Genomic DNA, 16,691 nt, shown 5'->3' on the forward strand with positions numbered 1-16,691 from the left:
TTTTTATTCAAAGTCTGAAGGTTTTTATGGCTTTTCCTTTTCTGTTAAATAGTTGGTTGTTGGTTGTTTTTATTTTATGGCATATCACTCCTTTTCAGGTTATTTAATGCTAAATCCAAAGATTTTGAAGAAAATTTTTTTAATAGAATATATTTGTTGTTTTCAAGTCGGTGTCTATTTAACCCATAGTTGGGACCCTAACAGGTACTACCACTCCGAGTCAGAGTGGACCTGGGAGCAATAGCAATTAAAAGGTGGCTCCACACTCCCCAAGCCCACAAGTTGGGGCCTCACCACTGGATATACTTTAAGGTCATATCCAGGACCACTGTTAAATAGGTTTCTATAGTTGGGGGTCAAAGGTACATTGATAAGCAGAGTTTGTAGGGCAAAACTTTAGTTTCAATTAATATTGTAAGCCAAGTTTTTCCCGTCTGAGTGTTAAGGATGCTTTGTGGGCTTCTGCATATAGACTTTCTTTGGGGGATGTTCTATATGCTCCCTAGATTAGTCTTAGTCCCTCATAGTGAATGGGGTCAAGGATATTTATGTAGGAAGACCATGCTGACCTATAGATGAAGCAGCCATAATCTAGTTTCGAGCAGATTAGGGTCCTGTATAGTTTTAGGAGCGTTTGTTGGTCTGCTCCCCAGTCTGTGCTGGCGACAACTCTTAATAATTGTAGTGCTTTGTGACATTTCTGCTTTAAATATCTCAGATGGGGAATAAAATTCAATTTTCTGTCAAAAATGATCCCTACGTATTTATATTGATCAGTAATATCAATTTTTTGCCATCGAGTTTGAGGGTTGGATCATTGTGCATTTTTTTAATATTACAGATGTGCATGCACTTCGTTTTTGACTTGGAAAATTTAAGCCCATTTTCTGTGGCCGACCGGTTTATTTTGTTTAGGTTCAGCTGCAACTGTGACATTTTTAATCTATAACAGATCAAGAAGTCATCGACATATAGGGAACAGTCAGTTCCAGGATTTAGGCATTTGGCAATATTGTTAATCTTTATATTAAATAAAGTGACTGATAGTATGCTTCCTTGTGGGACTCCTGGTTTTCGAGGTCAGAAAGGGTGGCTCCCACACGGACCTTAAAATTTCTGTCAGACATAAAATCTTTTATTAATTTGGGTAGTCTTCCCTTTAGTCTGAGATGTGTAGGTCTTTCATACCATATCTCCACGTTGTATCATAGGCCTTTTCTAAATCAAAGAAAATGGTCGTTGTATGTTCCTTTTTTATTAATCCCTCTCTGATAAAGGTTTCTAAGCGTACCAGTTTATCAATGGTGCTTCTTTTATTTCAGAACCCACTTTGGTGGTTTGTAATCAGACCATTTGATTCAAGGTACCAAGTTAGTCTTTTGTTCAATATTCTTTCAAAAGTTTTACATATGCAACTTGTTAATGCTATGGGTCAGTAGCTTTTGGGATCAGACTTAACTTTATTGGGTTTGGGGATGGGAATCACTCTTACTTGTTTCCATATGTCAGGGAGTTCATTCCTAATCCATATGTCCTTGAAGATGTTTTGGAGGTATATTAAGGATTTTTGAGCTAGTTGTTTCAGGAACTCGTAGTGGATCTCATCTGGCCCTGTTGCAGTGTTGTGTGAACTGTTTATGGCATCGGTTAGTTCAGATAGGGTGAAAGGTTTGTTGTTGTCTTCTACATTGTCAGAGTTGAAGTTTAGTTTGTTCCTTTCAGCATCTAGTTTGATTTTTTTGAATTGTGGTTTATAATTTTCATTAGAGGAGTTTTTTTTTTAGAGGTTTTTGCGAGTACATTTGCTGTATCCTTTTTGCTGGTTATTTTTGTGTTATCTTTTGACAGATGTTTTAGTGGTGTTGGTTGATTTTTACCAGCTATCTTTCTGACTATATTCCAGATTTGTTTTGTTGTGAAAGTTCAGTTTGCTGATGAAGACTCTCCATGACACTCTTTTTACCTCCTTAATTGTTCTACGGGCTTTTGCTCGGTTTTGTTTGAATTGGTCTAGATTGTGGGTAGTGGGTCAAATTTTAAATTTTCGCAGTGCAGCTTTACGTAATCTTACCGTTTTTTGGCAATCTTCATTAAAACAAGGTCTTTTATATTTTTTGGATTTGGAGCCTTTGGGTATACATTCCCCAGCTATTGACATCAAGGAATCAGTGGAGTGTTCCATAGAGTTTTCCAGTTCATTTTTGTCTATTAGTTTTGCATTGCATTGGGTTTTATATTCCTCCCAGTTAGCTTTGTTTAGCTTCCATCTGAGCGGGTTATCTTCAATAGGGATTGAGTTTTCAAGTATAATGGGAAAGTGATCGCTACCACATGAGTTATCATACACTTGCCAACTGTAGTCTATTAATGTGGCTGGGTTGCATAGCAACAAATCAATGGCTTAGTATGTATTGAAAATTTGGTTCATGAGAGACAGATTGTTATTGTTGATGATGTTTTCTAGTTTTTTATCTTTTACATCTGTTTTATTGCTTCCTCATATGATGTTGTGGCTGTTGAAGTCTCCTAGTAGGATGTATGGTTTAGGAAGTTGGTTTATTATTTTGTTGACTTTGGCTTCATTTATGGGGTCATGTGGTGGGATATACATGGAGCAAATGTTGATGGTTTTATGCAAAGTGGTTTTCACAGCAATTACTTGTAATGTGGTGTCTAGAGTTATTTTGCTCTGAGGGATGTCGTTTCTAACTAGAATCAATACACCTCTGGAGACGGTCTGTCCAGTATTGTGTATAAAGTTGTATTGGGTGTAGTTTTTTGCAGTGATGTTATCATGTGTCTTCAGAAATGTTTCCTGGAGGCAGATGATAGTAGGTCGTAGGTTAGATATTAACAATAGTAATTTGTTTATGTTTGCCTTAAGTCCTTGGCAGTTCCATTGGATAATTTTGTCTGTCATGGATTCCGATCTGGGTCAGGGGCAACAGGAGGTGGAAGGTTATCCTCTGTCTCCATTGTTTCATGTCGGTGAATTTGTTTTTTTGTTTCAGGAACGTTTTTATGACTTTCAGTTTCCTTTCCTAAACATTGCCATAGTTTTTCTCTACTTGGGTGTTCATTTTCATTCTTTTCTTTCTTCGATGGACCATCTTTTTGTCCCTCATTCTGTCCCTTTGGTTTATCATTGGACCATTGCGTAGATCTGCTTTGAGACCTTTGTTTAGGTCCATGTTCCTGGAAGGATTTTTCCATTAGGGATGTCACTTGGGTCCCTCATTTTGTGTGTGTTTGTGTTGCTTGCTCTATTTTCATTTTCTGTTTGGCAGAATCTGGCTCTTGGGGGAGTCTTGGTCTTGTGTGATAGTTTGTACCCCATTTCCATCACAAAGGCTTTCAGCTCTTTTAGTTCTGTTATGATGGGTGGGAGTTTGTCAGTTTTTATTTCGGAAAGTTTGTTGATGATGGGGTCAAACTTCTGGCCTCCATTGGTGTTAGTTATGATGGTGTTTTTTTTTTTTTTTTTTGCTTATTGTCATTTCCGATTATGGTGTATTCTGGGAAAGAGATATTTTTGGCATATTTTATATTAGTGATTTGTTTTTCATTTTGCCAGATCTTGAATTGGCTGAGTATTCTCCCTTGCAATTGATGCAGGTTGGTTTTTCTTTGCAGCCTTTTTCTTCATGATCTGTTCCGTTCTTACCACATCTTTCGCACACAGGGGTTTGGGTGCATCAATCTTTGTGGTGACCGAACTTTTGACAATTGAAGCATCTGAGTGGTCCTGGTATGTATGTTTCCACCTTGACCATTGTGAACTAAATTTTTATTTCTGGTGGGAGTTTGGTTGAGTTAAAGGTTAATGCATATGTGTTGGTGTGTATCATTTGGCCATTTCTTTTAATGATCATTCTCCTCACATCTGACACATTTTGCTTTATTAGGTTGATTTTAATTTCTTCTATGGTGCCCTGTGCGAGTTCTTCACACCTCACACTAGAGGTGTTCAAGAATTTGTGTGGGTAAATTTTTATTTTCATTCCATCGAAAGTTGTCCAGTTTAGGAGTCTTTCGGATTGGGCTTCTTTATCCATTTGGACCAATAATGTGCCATTGGTCATTTTTTTTTTTTAACTGAAACAAGTTTCAGGCTTTTCAGAGTATTTTCAATTTTAAATGGTGACATTTTGGTAAAGGATTCTTTATTAGTAGGTTCTATCACTATATATTTAGGAGAAGTTAGACTAGGGTAATTTCCTTGCTTCTGTTTCACTTGTGGTTCTGATCTGTCGTTAGAGTCAGAGATGTCTGAGCCATCAAAATAATTTTTATTTTTTTTATTTTCTCCATATTATTATTTTTATTTTAATTCACTGGCCCTGGACTCTGCCACCCTCCACGGAGTCCAATTTTCATTGGGAATTTACCAAGGGGGATTTCCCATTCGCCTTGGTTGAGATTTGTTTTTATTTTAGTCCAAGACAAATCTGATTTGTATGGAATAAGCTTTTGGTTCTAAAATATGATTGACCCTCAGCTACCGCTTTCCACCATATTTTGGGGTATAATTGTTAGTGGGATTAGTACAGGTTTGGGATGGGAATATTAGTGGTTAATTGCAAGCTTGGTATGGGTTATATATGGTGGAGCTTGTCATGACCAGTTGATTGATCGGATTGGACCCCTCCAACCAACCGTCTAACCCAGTACAAAGCCAAAGTAGAGTGTTGCACCCAATACCTTTATTTTCCCTAGGTATCAGGTACTCAGCCACCAGAATTCTTTTCCCAGGCATCACAGGTCACCACCCATGGCAAACAGGTGGCCCCATTGAGAAACTTTTACTCTCTGCAGGCGATCAGTCAGCATATTCTAAAACTCCACTGACAGGGCGAGGTTGGGAAGTAGGGGAGGAAAAAGGGGGGGGCTGTTTTTGGTTTTGCAGAACATAATTAAGTTTTACAAAAGAGAATAGTAAAACAAAAAAGAACATCAATGTAGGCGCATTTCATCTCAGGAAGCCTGATCTGGTAGCACTAGGCTTCAACCAAAACTAGCTCCCATACTTACAAAGCTGCTTAAGTGTTGTCTTAAGAATTGCTTCTCAACACCCTGGAAAACCTCATCGGTATGCCCTGTATTTAAGAATTCAGGTGATCAATCATCTCTCTCTCAGTACAGACCAATAAGTCTCCTGTGCATCATGAGTAAGTTACTGGAATTTTATTGAGGAATAGTTAACCACCCCAGCAAAAATAATCTTCTTAGTGACATGCAATATGGTTTCCGTTCTGCTAGATCTACAGCAGATGAGCTTACAGTTATATCTCATAGGATTAGTGAATCTCTCAATGGAGGCTTCCTTTCTAGGGCAATTGCTCTTGACATATCAAAGGCCTTTGATAGGGTATGGCATAAAGGTTTACTTCACAAGATCTCCAGCTATGGTATAGCTGGAAATGTCTTTTCAATCATTAAATCATTTCTCTCTGATAGGTTCATAAGAGTAGTGGTTGATGGGCAGAGATCAAAAGCTCATAGTATTAATGCTGGAGTCCTTCAGGAGTCCATCCTGTGTCCGACTCTCTTCCTGATCTACATCAATAATCTTCCAAATCACATCCTAAGATCATTCGTAGACATTTACACTGATGACACTACCATCTATGACAGCACATCAAAGGTCATAAATGACTAAGTTCTCTGATTCTTTCTCCTCTGAACTTGATCATGTAGTACAATGGAGAAAAAAGTGGCTTCTTACTTTTAATGCATCTAAAACCAAGCTTCTGTCATCAACGTTCTGATCCCCATCTGGCATCAATTTAAATGAATGGCTCTCGCCTGAGGGAGGCAGCATGTTTTGACAAGCTTTTGGGATTGACCTTTACTCCTGATCTGAAATGGAACACGTACATCAAATCCGTTGCCAAGGTCACTGGAAAAATGATGGGATCCTTCTAATCGATCCAGTAGATATCTACCTGCTGATGCAATTCTCTACCTATATAAGAGCCAGGTATGTCCAAGGATGGAGCATTATTGCCAAATTTGGGCAGGAGCTGCTAGAAAGATCTTATCTTGCTTTGACAGAGTTCAAAATAGATTTTGTAGCCTAATGAAGGATGTCCTTTTCTCTTTCTTGCAACCTCTGACAGAAGAGGTGTTGCGAGCTTGTCTCTGCTTTATCATTATTTTCATGACAAACGCTTGTCTGAGCTCCAATCTATGATCCCCCCTCTCACCAAACTTGCACGAGAAACACTCGTCTAGCTGAAAACACTATCAATAATTTCCCCCATTCTTCATCTGTGCCTAAACCTAAATTCCATAAACAAAGCTTCTTAGAACTGCGCACCTGTGGAACTCTCTTCCATTTGCCTGCTTTCCAGCTGACTACAATATGGTCATCTTCAGGTCCAACAAGTCCTTGATGAGCCGTTCCCCTTAAGTAATCCAATTTACCAAATTTACACTTCTAACGATTACTATGATATTGTCCTTTTGACTACTTTAACTCTTATCCTCGAGTGGCCTCTGTTCGCGTTTATCCAACAGAAATCCTTGTGGGTCCTTTTTTGAATGTATATGTCGCCAATGTTGTGGTCCTGTTTAGGGGGTCAAAATATTAAGGTGAAAGAGTCCTGGTGTTCACTATGTGTGTGCTCTCTGCCAGAAAGTAGAAATGTCTGGCTTACATAGAACCAGACAAATCCATACTATCATAGATATACTGGTGAACTACCCCAGAACAGTATTAAGGACTTAAAAAAAATTTTTTTAATGAATCTTTAAGAAATTCATCTAGTTCAGTAAGTTAAAAATGCCATTAGTATACTTCCTGGAATGAAAAATTTGGAAAATCAAAAAGACATCCAGGGATCCAACAAAGAGCAATCGATTCCAGCCTGACATTCAGATATGATTGCAAAAACAAAAATTTAATTTCAACTCATTTGTTGATCAAAGATTTTAATAGATACCTCAAAATATTTTTGTACTCACTTGAAATCAAGATTTGCCTTGACATTTTAACTCGACCTTGAAAATTTTGATAAAGTCAAAATTTTTACAGAATTTCAACTTTCAATTTTTCCAGATTTGATTCATGGATTTGGTGCTCTTTGATAACAGTAACCATCATGCATGCAAAATTTCAGCTGGATTAGATAAATTGCTTTTGACTTATCAACGTTTCCATGACATAACTTTGGGAATACTTGATAAAATATGGAGAATAATATCTAGATGAGACTTGGCTTATTCTTAGATAATGAGGTGGAGGTATGCAGCTAACTTATGTTCTTGTATTCTATATGTAATTTTTATTATTTAGTATTTTTGTTAATAGGTTTCTTGTAAATATTAAAAGTGGTCATAGAATGTTAATATATAAGACATAGTGCATTAATGTTTGGTCTAAAAACCCAGTAAATTCAGTTAATGTTATGGGCCATATTAGGTTAATTCTAAAATTTTTGTAGAATGAACCTCTTTCCCATCTTGTTAATTTCCCCTGGATGTCAGCTCAATTTGTGGAAAGTATTTCAGGATCTTAAAAACAGACTTTTTCTGTTTATGAATTGCTTTATGACTTTGCTTACCGGTGGATCTTTCTCTATTTTACAATATTTAATTTGGAGTTTGGTTCATTGTTGTTTCAGGTTTGTTAGATGAAACCTAATGGAGAAAAGACATCACACTTTGCCAGTATTAGGCAGAGTTTCACTACATTGCTTTGCTAAACTCTTTGGCATATCATTGAGATTGTTCAATAGGCCTGCTATAAGCACAAAACTGTCTCCACAACAACCTAAACCCCACTACTATCAGTGTGTGTGTATATATATATATATATATATATATATAGGATTATCTTGTGTCAGAAGAAAAAATATCAACTGTGGTTGGCTCTATCATAATGTTTATTAAAGTACAGTTAAATGTATTTAAAATGACTGTGTTGGATTCATCATCCTCTTGTCAGTTAAGCATTTATGAGAAGCTGATGAGTTCAATATAGTCATCTCAAACTGGAATTTTATAAAATTTCAGCTGATGTACATGAGTGAAACTCAAGTACTTTCAATGAATTCAATGAGTGGCACTTTTTCTTTAAGATGAGGCTATATTTGGATTCTTCAGACTACTGTTCTCATCTTGAGTGTTATTGCCCAATATTTCAGTTGATGTAAAAAAAATTAATAAATAAAAATAATTTCATATATTAATCATATATCATTTTTATATTTAGTTATTTGTGCATTTTTAAGATATTTAACAGAATTTTAATTCAATTAATTTCAAGGAGTAGAACTCATAAAATATTTTGAGTTATTGAACTGGATCTGTTATTTTAATTTAGCATGAGTAAATCTTGAAAATTAGATTTTAATTAGTAATAATGCTTTTCTCTTTTTGTTTTATGATATTAAGTAAAATAATAAATATATTAAAAAAAATATTAATAGGAAAATTAGCATCTCTTTAATGGGAAGTTAGAATATTTATTAATGGAAACTGAAACATATTTTAATAATTTAGTTTTGTAGGTAGCTTTTAGTTTTGTAATTATATTTTAAAAACTTAAGATTGGTTATAAGCCAATCGTAAGTTTTACTTAGAACTTAGAATTAAAGTTTAATTAAAATTTAATAAATTTAAAGTTCTAATTAAATTTAAGGCTGGTTTTTATTATAAATATTTAAAAAATAGTATTGCCTAGGGTTTTGTTTGACTTTTTATTTCTTTATTTTTTAATTAGAACCAAAACACGAAATCTAGAAAATATGGATATAACCTTTCACAATCGAAAACATGGTGACATAAGACATCTTCCTCATGTATGCTTTGAATTCAATTTTTTTTTTTCAAGGGTAGGTGCCTACAAACACTTCAATAAGTGTTTTTTTTTTACACCAAATCCTTTTTCATTCAAAAGATGTAGTCATCATATCATAAGACTGATGATTCTATTGTTGGCATTGGTTTCTCCAATATTTTTCTAGTCAGAATTCTTTCTAGAAAGACATCAAGGACTTATGGGAGCGACCACAAAAAATTGCCAAAATCCTAAGTAAAAGTGATTTTTTGTGGAATGAACTGGATTCGGACATGGAACACTCAGATCATCAGTCAGTGTCATTAACCACTTAACCATCATCTGCCCAAAGATGTTGTAATAAATAGCAATATTTACATTTAACAGTCTCTTAAAATTCATACTAAAGTCATGACTGATGCGGTGAGAGTGTGCTGCTCTTGTGGGTTGAATGAAGGGTTACATTTGAAATTCCATGCAGATTCTGGAATTTAACAAGATACACCTGAAGAAGGTCAGAGATTACATAGACCAAAACTTGTGCAAACAACACTCAAGATGGGAACAGTAGGCCAAAGAATTCAACTAATATGAATAATCAATCTGCATGTAAAAAATTCACAACTGTAGAACAGGACTGTGCTTATTTTCTTTTTCTTGAATCCTTTCAGATGAGACTTCATACTTAGTGTATTCATTCTTTTGTGGACTGTTAACCCTCATCTTTATAGTTATTATTATTTCACCACATTCCGACCAACTCATCCTCAGACTTTCTTCAGGTGATTAACTACAACAGGATAGGAATGCTGAGTCTTAACTCTATCTACCTTCAATAGTTGCTATCTCACCATGTTTTGGCCAATTAAACTTCTGGTTTGCTAAGATTAAAACTGCTATCTTCAGACAATGCTCACCTGGAACCATAGTGACTCAACAAGACCCACTTTGCCATGGGTCCTAAAGAAGATCAGAGGATAAAGATAAGGATAACAGTCCAGAAAAGAATGAATACACAAAAGAGAATATTCTTTTCATTATTTTGACTCGAGTATATATCAGTCAATATCTTATGTTTTTATGTTTAAACTGGCTGGTTTGTGATACCTATTTTAAGAATTTTCATTTATTGCAGAAAAAAAAAAAAAAAAAAAGGAAGCGAGAAATTAAAAGCTTTAGTGAAAAAATACAAATTGTCAGTAAATTGCAAAATAAATTTTTCTTACCCAAATCGCCAATTTAGCTTTATTATTTCCTTCAACAGTTATAGTTTTCACTTTGAAATCAACACCTACCAAAAACAAAAGACAAATTTTTAATTAGAATACATGAAACAATAGAAACAAAACAAAAGAATAAAATAGCATTAAATGTATGCTGTCTCGAGTTTACTATCAGCAGCCTCGTAACCCTCCTTTTTCCTTTATTTTGTCCTTTAGTCCTCACATTCCATGATCAACGTTGCTGATGAGGAGGGAAGAATAGCAGCTTTCTGGGTCAGAATCTATTCTATCTAACACTTATCATTGGCAAATTTTTAACCTATACTATTATACTATTTTTATTTTTAGCTCTTTGCATCAAGTCAGAATCAATTTCCAGAACAAACAAACAAAAAAAACAAAAACAAACACACACCCTGACAAACTTAGCAGAAAGATTATATATATATATATATATATATATATAAACTACTTAATTTACTCACATGAAATTAATATACGAACGTATAGATTTATGCGTACACTTTAAGTATTTACTTCAAAAGTGCTCAATACGTAGGTAGAGCTAGTTAGTAATTTATAAAATATATATGGCATTGCTGTGGCTTAATTTCGTGTAATGGAAAATTCTAATAAAAAGAGAAAATGCATGTTTCTTATATTCTTAGTACAGCAATCCACTCCAAAAAGTAATAAAAAAAAAAGGTGAAAATGAAAAAAAATATGGTACTCTTGCAGAATTGGATCCGGATCCTCGGGAGTTACCATCAACATGGCTTGCGCTCGACCAACATTCAGTGGATTAAGTCGAAAGTTGCTAAACCATTGAAACGCTAAATAGTTTTCTTTTTTATTTTATTCAAAAATGTGAGTTTTTAATTAATATTTGGGTAAGGGGGTGTGTTACTATACACAGATTCGAAAAAGTTGTTCAAAAACGAATAAATGAAAGCAAAGGTAAGGTAAATTACGTTTCTATCTAACTGGATAATTTTTTAGTGTTTTTATTTTATGTAAAATGTTTAATCGGCTCAAAAACGCAGTGTTTATCTATGTATTTGAAAAAGACGAATGGTCGCGGACTCTGTTGAATACGTTAAGTTTGGGAAAATCAGTTAAAAACTATACAAAACAATGTCAGACACCTACTGATTATATGTTATTGTGACATAGGCTGACATATTCGGTGGGTTTCTGATAGTATTTTGTATAGTTTTTTAGTTTTAAATCATTTTCTCAAGCTTAACATCATCAACAGTGTCCATCACCGTTTGTAATTTTCAAATACACTGATAAACACTGTTCTTCGAGCCGACTAAACGTTATAGTAAATAAAACGGGTTTGTATTACTAAACACAGAAACGAAAAAGTTGTTGAAAAATAAATATAACAAATAAATGTTATCAAAGGCAAGATAAATTACTTTTCTACCTAACTGGATAAGATTTTAGTGTTTTTATTTAGTGTAAAATGTTTAATCGGTTCAAAAACATGTAGTGTTTATCTGTATATTTGAAAAATACAAATGGCGACAGACTGTTGAACACATTAACTTTGGGAAAATGAGTTAAAACTAAAAAAAACTGTACAAAATACTGTCAGGAACTCACTCAATATATGTTACTGTGACATAGGCAGACATGTATTCAGTGGTTTTTAACAGTATTTTGTATATTTTTTTTAGTTTTAACTCATTTTCCCAAACCTAATGTGTTAACACAGTCTGCCGCCATTTGTAATTTTAAAATATAACAGTAAACGCTGTGTTTTTTGAGCCGAATAAAAATTTTGCATTAAAAAAACAAAAAAATCATCCATTTCGGTAATAAAGTAACATATCTTGCCTTTGATAATATTTGTTATACATTTATTTTTTGACAACTTTTTCGAATCTATATGTACAGTAGTACAAACCCAATAAAACACTAAAAATTATCCAATTAGGTAGAAAAGTAACTTATCTTGCCTTTGAAAATATTTACTTGCTATATATTTGTTTTTGTTGACAACTTTTTCAAGTCTTTGTGCAAGTACAAACCCAAAAGTGTATTTTTCTGTCTAATTTTATTTTTGTTTACCGCGCTTAAATTTAAAATTCACGATATCTTTTTGGGGGGAGGGTATTTTTTTTTACATTAGGTCCACCTCCACAATTTTCGACTATGCTGAATAAGAAAATCTCATTTAAAATTTGCAGAGGCAATTAGTTTTCGAGATATAAAGACCTGTACTATGCACTATAATTCACTGACGGCCATGAATAAACACTCCCAACCTCCCCATATTAAGAATGGCTTTCGGAATAAACAACACCCATGCCTAACCACATGTTTTAACCTTTTACCTGTCTTTCGTTTTTTAAAAACGGCTTTTGGAATAAATACCTCCATTCTCCCCATGTTAAGAACGGCTTTCAGAATAAACACCCCCAACCTACCCATGTTAAAAATTGTGGAGGTGGACCTAATGTGAAAATTTACCTTTTGTTTTTTTAATAAATTGTTAATTGAAAGCACAGAATAGTGACAAAACATCATCTCCTTCCCCTTGGTAAGAATAACAAAAAAAAAAAATAATGGTTTTCTTGGTAAAAACTTTTCTGTATTTCACTTAACAATTTCTGGTGCTAATGAACTTACTAATCCGCGCTATTTTTTAAATCGAATTTCCAAGTTTAATTAAAGTTTTATATGTTTTTTATTCAATTGTAAGGTACAGAATAGGAACAAAACACCCTCCTCTCCCCATGTTAAGAATGGCTTTTTAAATAACATTATTTCAGCACGGATCACTCTCTACATGAGTACCTAATATTTTTTTCAGCCATTCTTACCATAGAGAGGGGATGGTGTTTTGTAACTACTCTGTGCTTTTTTAACTAACAATTTATTATTAAAAAAAGATATTGTGTAATTATAAAAAAATAAAAAGATATTGTGAAAGTTGAATTTAACTTAACAAAAAAACAATGTGAACGGTGCGTTCAACATTGTAGCCGGACCTTATTTGGCAATAAGGTCACGTGAGTTGATTAATGGGTGCTAATGCACTTACTGATCCGCGCTATTTTTTTAAATCGTATTTCCAAGCTTAATTAAAGTTTTATGTTTTTTTGGTATTTTTTTTAGATTAGGTCCACCTCCACAATTTTCTTTTAAATGACGACTTTTAAAGGTTTCCGACTATGCTGAATACAGAAATCGCATTGAAATTTTGCAGAAATAAGTAGTTATCGAGATATAGATAGTTGTTTTATGCATTGTATTCTTTGGCGGCCATCTTTGTTACACGCGTAGATTTGTTTATGACACGCGCAAGCGTGTAAAAAAGATGGCTGCCAGAGATTACAATGCATTATACAAATTTTTAATATCTCGATAACTACTTATTTCTTCAAAATTTCAATGCGATTTCCGTATTCAGCATAGTCGAAAACCCACAAAAGTCGTCATTTAAAAGAAAATTGTGGAGGAGGACCTAATCTAAAAATTACCGTTTTTTTCATTCAATTGTAAGGTTAAAGTACAGAATAGGTACAAAACACCCTCTTCTCCCAATGTTAAGAATGGCTTTTTAAATAATAACGTTATTATTTCAGCACGGATCAATAAGTGCAGGAGTACCCAATTTCTTTAAAAGCATTCATATTTTCTTATATAAAAACAACTTCTGTAAAAAAAAAAAGAAAAGAAAAAACGTGTACTTTCAATTTTTGTAAAAAAAGGTTTTCTTGAAAAAAAAAAAAAATACGGTAAAAAAAGCAAAGAACAAAACATTAATCGGTATTCATGCAGAGAGTGATCCGTGCTGAAATAATAACATTATTTAAAAAGCCATTCTTAACATGTAGAGGGGGTTTTGTACCTATTCTGTACTTTAACCTTACAATTGAATAAAAAACATATCATAAAACTTTAATTAAACATGGAAATGCGATTTAAAAAATAGTGCAGATCACTCTCTGCATCAGCACTGAAAGTACAGAATAGTTAGAAAACATCCTCCCTTCCCATGTAAAAAATGGTTTTCTAAATAATGTTAATGATTCAGTACTGTGCCTTGTCTGCTAAAGTTTAACTTTTGTTTATTAAATTGTTAGGTGAAAGTCCAGAATAGTTACAAAACACCCCTATCCCCATGTTAAGAATGGCTTTCTAAATGATAATGTCGTTATTTCAGCAGGGTAGCTTCTCTGCATGAGTACCATGTTTTGTTTTTAAATTGTTAGGTGAAAGGACAGAATTGTTACAAAATACCATCCCCAGGTTAAGAATGTCTTTATAAATAACATTATTTCAGCACGGTATTTTCTATGCATACGTACTATCTATTTTTGTTTATTAAACTGTTAGGTGAAAGTATAGAATAGATGCAAAACTCCCTCCCCATGTTAAGAATAGCTTTCTAAATAACGGTATTATTTCAGCACGGTACCTTCTCTGCATAAGTACTATCTTTTGTTTATATTAAATTGTTAGGTGAAAATATAAAAAAGTTACAGAACACTCTCCCTTTCCCATGTTAAGAATGGCTTTCCTAATAGCATTATTAAAGCACGGTACCTTCTCTGCATAAGTACCATCTTTCGTTTATTAAATTGTTAGGTGAAAGTATAGAATAGTAACAAAACGTCCTTTCCATGTTAAGAATAGCTTTCTAAATAACGTTATTATTCTATTATTATATTATTATGGTACTTTCTCTGCATAAGTACCATGTTTTGTTTATTAAATTGTTAGGTGAAAGTACAGTACGCATGCAGAGAGTGATCTGTGTTGAAATAATAACGTTATTATTTAAAAAGCCATTCTTAACATGGGGAGGGGAGGGTGTTTTGTACCTAATCTGTATTTTAACCTTACAATTGAATAAAAAAACATATAATAAAACTTTAATTAAACCTGGAAATACGATTTAAAAAATAGTGCGGACCACTCTTTGCATTAGCACCAAATATTATTTAAGCAAGTTACCAATCCGTAAAAAAAAACTGTACTTTTACCAACCAATCTTATATCGAAAATCAAAAAAAAACAAAAAAAAACTCAAAAAGCAAGCGGCAAACTTTTTTTTCCCTTATATAATAAAGAAAAAATGTTTAAATTAAAAAATTTGGAAGATAAACAAATGAATTATGTTTTTTTTGTTTTTTTTTACTTATCGAGTAAACAGAAAATGAAATCTACTTCGTCTCATCAATTCATGGCTGGGAAATGTATCGAACCGGAAGTTCAGTTTTATCAACAAAACAGGTTCGCACTAACGTTACGAAAATATATTTATTTTATTTAATATTTTAATAATTTGCGAGGTAAATTTATTTTAATAACATAAAAATATCCCTCGACTCTAAAGATGGGTTGTCTGAAAATTTCAAATAAATTGCTAACGTAGAAATATGGTTTTATTCGCTTATAACGAACCAAGAATTACATTTTTAAATATATCGAGATATATATATATATATAATTATATATATATATATTTTATTTTTACATAGGTGTCGCCACTTATCAAGGCCGATAGGCCACTCAAGGATAAGGGTAAAAGAGTGTACAGTAGTCAAAAGGACTATATAGTAATCGAGAGTAATGGAAGTTCGGTAAATTTGTTAACTTAAGTGGAACGGCTCATCAGAAACTTGTTCACGTTGGACTTGAAGACAACCATATTATAGACAGCTGGAAAGCAGGAAAACGGAAGACAATTCCACAGGCGTGCAGTTCTAAGAAAGAAGCTTTGATCATGGAATCTATGTTTAGGTTTAGGCACAGATAAAGAGTGGGAAAAATTATTGATAATGTTTTCAGATAGTCGTGTTTCTTGTGAAAGTTTGGCGAGGGGGGACCATAGATTGAAGCTCAGTCGAACACTTTCCATGAAAACAATGATAAAGCAGAGACAAACTCGCAACATCTCTTCTGTGAGATAGAGGTTGCAGCGAAGAGAAAAGGACATCTCCCACCAGGCCACAAAGTCTATTTTGAACCCTATCAAGGCAGGACAAGTCTTTTCTAGCAGCTCCTGCCCATATGTGGCAACAGTATTCCATCCTTGGACGTATCTGGCTCTTATATAGATAGAGAATTGCATCAGCAGTGAGATATCTACTGGATCGATAGAAGGATCTGACCATTTTTCCAGCGGCCTTGGCAACAGATTTGATGTCTGTATTCCATTTAAGATCAGGAGTAAAGGTCAAGTCCAGAAGCCTGTCAAAACTTGAGGCCTACCATAGATGGTAGTGTTGTCAGCAAAAATGTCTAAGGATGTGATTTGGAAGATCATTAATGTAGATCAGGAAAAGAGTTGGGTCCAGGATGGACCCCTGAGGGACTCCAGCATTAATACTGTGAGCTTCTGATTTTTGCCCATCAACTATTATTATGAACCTATCAGAGAGAAATGATTTAATAATTGAGAAGACATTTCCAGCTATACCATAGCTGGAGATCTTGTGAAGTAAACCTTTATGACATACCCTATCAAAGGCCGTTGATATGTCCAGAGCAATTGCCCTAGAAAGGTTGCCTCTGTCGAGAGATTCGCTAATCCTATGAGATATAACTGTAAGCAATTCTGCTGTAGATCTAGCAGAACGGAAACCATATTGTGTGTCACTAAGAAGGTTATTTTTGTTGAGATGGTTGATTACTTCCTATTTAACACAGATTCCAGCAACTTA

At 34.0% G+C, this 16,691-nt stretch overlaps 1 protein-coding gene across 1 annotated transcript in view; it reads right to left on the minus strand.

The window, feature by feature from the left end:
• The window catches only part of LOC145292007 (ras-related protein Rab-18-like), a gene marked incomplete in the record, with an annotated part of 169,663 nt that overhangs the window by 132,786 nt on the left and 20,186 nt on the right, over positions 1-16,691 (minus strand). Inside the window, 1 exon segment of the mRNA XM_080137995.1 lies at positions 10,009-10,073. Coding sequence (XP_079994121.1) covers positions 10,009-10,073 — 65 coding nt within the window.

The sequence above is a fragment of the Euprymna scolopes genome, chromosome 13, assembly GCF_053919585.1.
Source record: "Euprymna scolopes isolate OS-2025 chromosome 13, ASM5391958v1, whole genome shotgun sequence".
NCBI classification, from domain to species: domain Eukaryota; kingdom Metazoa; phylum Mollusca; class Cephalopoda; order Sepiida; family Sepiolidae; genus Euprymna; species Euprymna scolopes.